Below are 10,184 nucleotides of genomic sequence, written 5' to 3'. Positions count from 1 at the left end.
CGAGTATCAATTGTGGAGACTCCTTGGACACATGAAAGGTTATGATGTAAGGAAGTGTTAAAAGAACTGCCTGAATGTGATTATAAATATATTATGTATGTGTGCGCGCGCAAAATTAAAATATCCTTGTATCCTGAGCAAATAAATAAATGAATATTAAGGTCGGCCGACCACGTGTATAAAAGCGTTGTGTACCCTTGCCAAAAGTGATGCATATAAAATGCCCACTTCAAGTGTTTATAAAAAAATATATATATACTGTAAAGTAGTAAAGTGACGTCTTAAATAAATATATAGAAAAAAGATAGACTTGCAAGTCATACGTATACACGAATATATGTATCATACAATAAACTCGAGAATTTACTATTTTTTACATTATGACGAAGAACAACTAAGGATGTACATAGGTACCTTCGATCGAAACATTAATGTAGACGGACTCATTTAACAACTAGGTATACAATAATTGTATAGCTAAATATACATGAATTGGAATTTTGGATATGTACCTATTGGATATATATATATATAGGTATAATATTCTGTAAACTTTAAAATTTGTGTTAAATTGTCTAAATATTTAGTATTTACCTACCTATTAGGTAACTTTAACTTTTGTGTGTTTTTCTTTTAGTGTTAAAACTAAACTCGTGTCTATTGGTTTATTTTTAAATGTATTTTAGGTAGTAAGTTTCTTTAGAAATAATTATAATTTTTAAATGATGCATAATTATGTACGTAATGTATCCCGTACATGCAGAACTTTATTTTATAACTCGAGGTCAATATTTACATTCCAAGATCTTAACATTTTTTTTTATATTTTAAATTCAAAATTGTACCAATATGTATTTCAAAGAAATATGTTGAAATTATAAAAAACTAAGTAATGCATTTTTTAAACCTAACGAATTTAATGTGTTTTTCTTCATGAGGTTAATAGTATTTTATTTTTACAATGTGTATTACCTACTCTATTGTCTTTTTGTTTGCATTATTTTCTTATACATATAAACTTATTTTTATAAAAAAAAAATAGATTATCGTTTTCTTGTTTTAGGTACAGTAATCTATTTTTTTTTCTCCAGGAGGGAAGGTGTAGTGTGTGCTACACCTTACCCACACATATACAGTGTTAGAGTATATAAGGCTACACATGTATCATTTGACAGCGCATTATACTAATATCATAGCAAGCAGTTGTTTGTATTTACGTCCCACCTCACAAGTGCAAAGTAAGCCTTCCGAGAGTGGTGTGGTGAAAATATTATTATTATACCTGGATAAAGAATAAAAACACTAAACAAATTTAAACGTGTATTGTTCTTTTTATTTTAAAATTGTTTTCATATTAGTATGAATATTTTAAGAACTTATGTAAAAAGTAATGAAATAAACGCATTTGTATTTGTATTTTTTGTATTTGTATTTGTAATATTTTGATTGATGTCATCGGTATACTTTTATTGTCTATTGTCATTAGGTCTATGTAGTCTAATCTATTGTCAGTAGGTCATTCATGTCATAACATTACTAGTAAGTCTACTCATCTCTCTGAGATGGCCTAACAGAGAGGCTCATTCAGATAGTCATATCTTCTTGTCAATTTGTTACAGATATGATCTGTCAGCATTCAACATCAACATTTTCTACAACCAGCAATATCACACATAACAACTGATAACAAGATATTACTATTTGAACAGGCCTCCGAATCAAGCGAGTCATCGCGTGCGCGTAGTCATTTTTAAAATCGAAAGAATCGTAATAGATGCGCCGGCGATCTGTTGAAAAAGCGTTATTGATCGGTGATGAATTTGACACTAATAACTGAGGTATGATATTGCGCGATTTTTATGTGATTATTCAACTCAGTCAAGGTCAAAATAGCGATACAATACAAGCAAAGTGCTAAGAAGATCTTTCAATATTTACTACAATAAATAGGACTCTACAGGGAGTTAAAACAGGATTTTTGAAAATCATTTGACTTTAGACGTTTCAGTTCAAGGAGCTTTTTCAACAATAAAAAGTTAAAATCAAATTAATTTTACTTTATTGTGTATTAGGGTGTTACGACGATGTTTCGCATACCTAGATGTAAAGATTTAAAAAAAACACACACAATATTTTTTTGGGTCGGGTTTGTCTATATTACCATTTGCTAGTATTACCTTCGTAATACAGTTATAATAAATATGGTAATGAGTGTGTGTATTTAGGTATTTTTGATGCGAATACTATTTGATACTTCTATAAGCTACATTCTAGATAAAATAAATAAAACGACGTTGCATGGTTCCGATATTATTGGCTGGTAAATAATTGTTAATCCTAAATTAGGTATTCAACATCCGCAAAACATCTGCCAATAGTTCCAAATGTCCCAATACATCAACCGATGAGTTGATCGAACATCAGATTCCTATTTGTAATTAATACGAGTAACTCTTACAGTGATTAATGATATAAGTAATCTACATATATATTGCTAACGTAAGCCTATCCGGTCAAATAAGACCTGGAATCTGCGTCTAGTCTTACGTAGTTACGCACGAACTCAATCAAAAACGGCTTCTACATGTACGCCTTTCATCTGTGTATGTGTCCTTCTGGATTATGTTATATACAGAGTTGCGCAGGCGTCGAGAACACACATCCACCGTTCACGTAATGCACCAATTACTGCATGGCTAAAAGAGCAATCAATGTTGCGAGAATACCATTACATTTCTTGCACAATTACTATCGAATACATCGACATTTCAATGCTAAACCGGATTACAATCTCTAATATTTCTGTAACTATTTCATTGTTTTCTGCACATTGCTTTCTGTGGCCTTCGAGTGGGATTATGTGACACATATTTTTATGGCAGCACATTTTATTCGCTTTCTTGGCCGCGTTACCATTCCAATGGTCACGACGTGTGCCTAATCAAATAAATTTGTGTAGAGCCTACTTTCGTTTGTCATCATCATTTGTAAAATTCTCGACACTGCCTTAGTTGCGAGACGGATTTGACACAAATTGCCATCATTTGTTTATCTCAGATAGTTTTTAAATTCTAATTAGATTGGTCTTGGGACTGAGACAGCATTAATTATCTACTAGCCGACATTGGAATCAACAATCATTAATTTATTATGTTATTGATATTCTTTCTTTTCGAATATCTGTACCTTTTAACCAGCAATGATCGGGTTATGCTTTAGAATTAGACCAAGAAAAGTATGCAACACAAGTGCAAGTGTTATGTTATAATTTCATGGAAGTTTGACATTTAAAACAACACTTGCTCTACGTGTGCTATCAAAATCGTTGCAGACTTATCTTGGTCTAACTCTAAACACTATTATGCTGTTTATATAAGTCTAAATGTTATTTAGCTCCGGCGTTTTTGGGAACAAAATTCAGTTACACCTCTCATCGTCCAATGAAGAAAAAGACATTATAAAATTTCATTTTTTTAATAAATCAGCCTCAGTTCAAAGCACAAAGTACTTTGATTATTTTACATACATAACAAAAGCATACAAAAAGCTAAACAAGTAATAACAGATCACTATAATACAACTGGGTACCGCGAATTGTAGACAATTCTATGCGGAAAGTTAGCCTTCATTTCAGAAGGGTTACCGCGAACATCGAAATTCAAAGATCTATGTGCATCTCTATTTCTCTTTTATTTGCGAGATAGAGACGCAGATAGAAGATTCGAGTTTCGATGTCCATGGTAGCCTTGCAGCCGCCAGACCCGGTCTCCCGGGCCATCACAACCTTGCCGAGCGAGCACCATTGCAATTTTGCAAACATATATACACTACAAATACTAATTGATCACATTTCGAACTTAGCCTAATAAGGTACTGGTGTGAGACCTAACGTAGTACTCCTGCTCAGTTCCACCCGTGGCTCTCGTAGTGCTGGGGCTCGTGGTGCTGATGGTGCTGATGGTGATGGTGTTCCACCTCCTTCTTGAAGTAAATGGGCACGTGCACCTTCACGGGGTAAGGCACCTCCTTGACGAGGGGCACTTGCACCTCCTTGTACACGGGGTACGGCTTGTCGATGGGGACCTTCACTTCATAAGGCACTTTCTTCTCGACGGTGTAGGGCACCTTCTTGTACACGTCGTAGGGCTTGGGCACCGGGACCTTCACGTGCACGGGGTAGGGCTTCTCGACCTCGACCTTGTAGGGCCTGTCGACGGGGACCTTGACCTCGTACGGCACGGGCTTGTGGACGGTCACGGGGTAGGGCTTCTCCACGGTCACGGGGTAGGGCTTCTCCACGTACACGTTGTAGGGCTTGTCGACTGGCACCTTCACTTCATAGGGAACCTTCTTGATGACTTCGTAGGGCTGGGGAACTTTCACTTCGTACTTCACCGGGTAGGGGACCTTCTTCTCCACGGTGTAGGGCTGGGGCACGGGGACCTTGACTTCATAGGGCACCTTCTTCTCGACGGTGTAAGGGGTGGGGACCTTCACTTTGACTTCATAGGGCTTGTCGACGGGGACCTTGACCTCATAAGGCACCTTCTTTTCAACGGTGTAGGGCTCGGGGACGTACACGGGGTACTTGACGTACTCCTTGACGGTGACCGGGACTTTCTTCTCGACGGTGTAGGGCTGGGGCACGGGCACCTTGACTTCATAGGGCACTTTCTTCTCAACAGTGTAGGGCACGTGTTTCTCGACGGTGTAGGGCACGGGGACCTTCTTGACGACCTCGACGTGCTTGACGTGCTCGTGGTGCTCGTGTCCGTGGTGCTCGATGGGCTGCCACGAGCCGTGGGAGCCGCCGAAGTCACCGCCGTGTCCTTGGCTCAGGCCGTGGGACTCGTGCCCGCCGAAGTCGTGACCGCCGAAGTCGTGTCCGCCGAAGCCATGGCTCTGTTGGCCGCCGAAGCTGTGCTCCTCGCCGCCGCCATAATGGCCGATGTCGTAGATTCCTCGCTTCTCTTGTTTCTTGTCTTCGGTTGCCGCCTGTTTCTGTGCGCCTTTCTCCTCGCTGGCAAAGGCCACCACGGCCAATGAGGCTACTAAAACAACCTGTGGACAAAACGACGCCATTAAAATGTGAACATGTCGTTAAGTACCTATGTCGTAATCGTAAGTGAAAAGAGGAAACCGAGGAAGTGGTAACTTAACGCGTCAAAGTCGAGCGTGGAATTTGAATTGTTTATCTTCACTTGTTTCTCGTGCAGTAATTAGCCGTATAAGTGACGCTAAAAAGCTGTAACTATGAGAGCTATTGTTAGATTTACAGTCGTTGTGTAATGTTATGTATTATTTATGCGTAACTTCCCCCTATGTCCATGTTAACATCATACAGAGACGTCTATTTAACTTTTATTTGTTTACTTTCGGATTATTTACCTATTGAATAATAAAAGCTTTCAAGCACTATTTATTGATACAAATATAAGAATACTTTTATTTAATTAACAATTAACGTTTGTTCTTAAGCTTTGTAAAAGAATAAAATATTTTTGCTATACAATGTAGTCAGATAGTTTGCATTACGTACCTATAGTATAGTGTTACGAGTTATGACAACGAAAACACGTCTCACCCGGGAAAATTATGTACCTTTACTCGACTAACCTGCACTTGCAAGACTTGAATACCATTACATAACGATCGGATACGATATGAAAACGGGTTGGCAACTACATATTCTCCTCATAGTGGAAAATTTTACTTTTACTTTTCAAGTAATCATTGAATAAATCAGGTTCTATAAAGTGGCGGCGCGTGTTCAAAAAGAGACTTTAGACACTCACGCATTAGCCCAGTTTCGAACGAACAATGGCCTATTAAATCTAATACAAAGATAACCGTTCCGTTCTGATTGAAAATATAATTACACAGGATGTGTTTGTCTATAAAAAGCCTATCCTGTAGATCTCGCGATTAAATGAACGCATAATCCCCGAATGATCATAATAATCAATGCAATTAAACCAGGCATTAGAGCTCGGAAAGAAATCTGAACGTACTTAATTAAAACAAGGTTGCTTTGCATAATACAATTAAAGGCAGATGAAGTAATCTCGACATTATAGTCTGAAAACACATGCAAAGTAACTTTACACTGAATGATTTCGATTTAAGTAAATGTATTCCTACTTCTAGCTATGTGTTGCTCAGTAATAGATAAAGGATTTACATAAATGTAGGTGTAAATGCCACAGTTCGATTTTACTGTCCCAAAACAAGGTAGTAGGTACTATAATTGCCAAACAAACCATTTTATTAAAGTAAACTGCTGTTAGAATGTTTAATTGCTACTATGTAGAGAAAGCAACGAGATAGGCATATACGTAACCGATCATTTGGAGCACTTGTAATGAGACACTGGCGGAACTACATAGCCAGCAATTTGAGATTAAATAATAAGCACTCATAGAAAGCGAATGTATTAAACACATTTACTGCCATTTTTTTATATTAATCATTATCTCTACAGCTTTAAAATACCCATTATCATCACGTACCTACAACATTTTTTAAGGAACATTACGAGTAGGATGGTATGTACTACTCAATGAGGTAGGTACCTAAGTCCGACGTTATATTTTCCTTATGGGTTATATTGTCAACAGTCACAGGCAATATCATTGATTCAACATACATAACCATTGTTCCGATGATCTATTTTGCTCGTAATATTATCGAACAATTATCTGTCATTAAATCTTTCGGTCGCTGACTCGCGGTAATCGGTAATTATTCGTAATCGGCTCGCCGAGCATGTTGGATGAATTGCGTAACAGTATTACGCCTATGATCTATATTTAGTCAGCTCATAAGTTAGTTTGACTATCACTTAATGTAGACGTAATGGATAATGGTTTTAATTGATTGGCAGTATAAAACGTATAAATGTTCCGCCAATTTATGATAGGTATATATAGTCTTCGCATTTTTGCAAGCACTTCAGTCGCTCGCATTGCAAAAAATATCTATATTATGATAACAATATGGATGGATTAATGAAGCGAATACACGCTACACTAGTAGGTACTTTAAACCCTAATCCATGTTTTAATCAGAGGAAACATGATATTATGATTGTTTCGTAAATAAGCATCTAATACGGATACATGTTCACTGCGCTGATTTTATCGTTGTTGTTAGGTAAGTAGGTGATAGGCACGAATGCAATACGTTTATGGTTTGCTGTACCTTTAATTTAAGTGAGATTTTGCCTGCCTAAGGAATTCTCATTATACCGTTGACCCTTGTCACAGATTATATAATAGTTCTTACGAACCCTTGTTATGTTGGGTCCTCAGCTACTGCCTCGGAGCCCAGGGTCCGCATCAAACTTTAAACTTTTTGACATTCCTTTCTAGTAATTCGATTTCGAACTGTAATTCTTATTATAGAGATGCGTTTTTGTTGTAAGTAGGTCTTACCTATGAAGTAAGTTGCCGATATGGACTTAAGTGTTTTCGGTATTTTCGATTGGATTTTCTATGATATGATCGAATTCTATAAATCTTTTAGGATGGTGACCTTATGTATGCTATATTGAGAGTCCTATTAGTGTTCCGTACAAAACTTTGTTCACAGAACACTTATGGGATCACTTCGGTCTTGCAAATTAGTTATTTTATTTAAAATTTACTAGCAAGTGTATATTACGCTGGTAACATAGAAGTTTTACCGAATTTACAATGGACTTTCTCCGAAATTAGTCTAATTTGTAGCCGAAACGGTGGATGCGTTTGATTGTACACGTAGCGAGACGCAAGGAGACAAGCGGAATGGTCGCCGGCGGAAATAACTACATACATGCAGTAAGGGGTAAGGGTGCATTTATATTAATGACTAATGGTAAATAGTTTAAAAATGGTAAATAGCATAATCATCCACCATAATTTACTGTGCGGAACACATCAGCTAGATTGTTTAACGTTTTTAGTTTGGTTTAGCGACAATGTTATTGATTATGTTGTATTGTTAATGTTATGCATTTAACATCTGTTTGGGTGGACTTCCAATGTATACCTTGTAATATGCACTGTTTGACATTCATTTTTACTTAACCCTTTATAGGGCATACTTTGATGTTCTATGTACCTATAGCCAAAATGACCACCCAACTTACAACATCATCTTTATGTTTTTTTTTTCTAATGCAGAATTTTTCGGATTTCAAGGAGTCGATGAGTCTTGATTCGTGGATTTTTTTTAATCTTGACCAAGAATTGTCTTAGAACTTCATAATTCACAATTTCACACGTGACACTTGATATCGAGAAAATCTGTTAAATATACAATTATTTCATGCAAAGCTCTGAAGCTGTTTTGTTTTTAACCAACTTCCAAATCACAAAAGGAGGAGGTTATCAATTCGGTTGTATGTTTTTTTTTATTATGTACTAGCTAATGTTAATAAATAATATTATTGAATTATATCATCAAACACTTGGTAATTTTAGATCTTCCTTCTAATCAATATTGCTATTTCTATATGTATAAATTGAAGTTAATAATATCGTGTTTATATTATGATAAATTAATTAAACATTAAATAGAAAACCTAAAAAATTCAAAGTAGGTTTATTAATATATTTATTAGCTGCTCTGCAATAAAACTACTTAAATTAATTACACGGATATACAAAGTGAATAAGTGCTATTTATGATTCACTTAAGCGTTAGTTATGAAGGTATAATTTACTCTCGGTTGGAGACTTTGAAAGTGAAAAGTAAATTACTCTCATAATACACCCACTCGACCAATAGGAAAAGGTATGTCAGGTTAGATTTAAATACCTATACTTTATACACGGAGCAGCAAATTGTTTAAAATAATATGTTCATCTCAAAATTTGAGAGTTGCTTCCAATAATGAGAAATTATGATATTATGAATATAATTTCATGTTCAGTAAGGAGCATAAGTAACTAAGCGGGCGAAGAGCTTAAAATAAGCTGTGTTCACAATTTTTTTTTTGAAGAATATGATCGAGTGCGAGCCTTTTTGAAAAACCAGCCCTCTTCGCCACTTCTGCGTCCAAAAGTCCGAAAAAGTGCATTTGAACTCTCAGGTTCTCAATTTGATTTTTTCAATCACTTCTCTACGATCCAGATCCTTTTCAACGAGTGGGTGCAAAATTGTCGATAAAATGTAGGTAGCCGTTTTCAATTTACTTTTCACTTAACCGTCACTGTCACTTCACTTCACTGAACTCACCAAGAACTTCATGTTGCTTCACGTCTCCGCCGCCGCCGAAGACTGGTTGTGTGTCGATCGGCGCGCGCGCGCACGTTTTATACGCCCCACGCGCGCGCGAAGAAGGGTGAGCGCCGATAATGACATGTATTAATTGTAACTTGGTCATTATTTCGGATTGCATTCCACTTTAAGCTGATCAGATCTTCTTGATGAACTTGGGGTTTCATCTGACAGGTGTCCGGAAGCTCCATTTTCAGTGCAATTCACTCTGACAGCCGTAAATATTGTACAGTACGAAATTAGGCAGACGATGCATGACCTATTGAACGAATGATCCCGTTTTCTTCAATGTATCTCGTAGGTGATTTGCAATAAATTCATAATTGTAGTACGTTTCTAGAAGAGTGGTTCTACTCGTAGTGTTTTTTGATACTTAGGGTTTTGGTAAAAGAAGTAGTCTTGAGAATCTTGAGATACTGTTACAACTTACATCTGTCGTTTGTCAGGATATCCCTAAACAGAGTAGGTAATCAGCCAAAATAATCTTGTCTACTGATGTACCGCCGGAAACTTTCCAAAACTGCGAAAATCCGCATGGTAAAATTTCGAAAACTTCTCATAATTAAGTATGGGAACAGAAATTTTCAATATCCGTAATGAAAACTTCCTTTGTTTCCTGTAAAATTTTCCGACAACTTTTTGGAAACATTCCGCAACTTGCTCATCTGTACTGTGTAGTTAATTGTCAATAAGATTAAAGGCACGAAGGAGGAGCGAGGTAGAAATGTGTAGTACCTATATAAAGTATATTACGAGTAGGTATGTAAAATTGCACGCTTCCTATTTCCATTGCGATTTGTACAAATACTAATGTACATACCTTTATAGCCAATCAGTTAGACCTCAGTAAATTAAATCTTACGCCTAGCGATTTGTTCCAAGTGAAGGAGATTCATAATTTTAGATTTTAATACATTTACAGT

At 36.5% G+C, this 10,184-nt stretch overlaps 1 protein-coding gene across 1 annotated transcript; it reads right to left on the bottom strand.

Annotated features, from left to right (window-relative positions):
• Positions 1–3,455: 3,455 nt before the first annotated feature.
• On the bottom strand, positions 3,456–9,346 carry LOC134801986 (uncharacterized). The gene is made up of 2 exons (XM_063774609.1): positions 9,220–9,346; positions 3,456–5,061 (listed from the first exon to the last, which is right to left on the bottom strand). The coding sequence occupies exons 1-2, from the start codon at positions 9,229–9,231 to the stop codon at positions 3,904–3,906; spliced, it is 1,170 nt and encodes a 389-aa protein (XP_063630679.1). The 5' UTR covers positions 9,232–9,346; the 3' UTR covers positions 3,456–3,903.
• Positions 9,347–10,184: the final 838 nt, after the last annotated feature.

This window comes from Cydia splendana, chromosome 2 (assembly GCF_910591565.1).
Source record: "Cydia splendana chromosome 2, ilCydSple1.2, whole genome shotgun sequence".
NCBI classification, from domain to species: Eukaryota; Metazoa; Arthropoda; class Insecta; order Lepidoptera; family Tortricidae; genus Cydia; species Cydia splendana.
The sequence above is the reverse complement of the archived record's forward strand: the minus strand, read 5'-3'. Positions and strand labels throughout refer to the sequence as shown.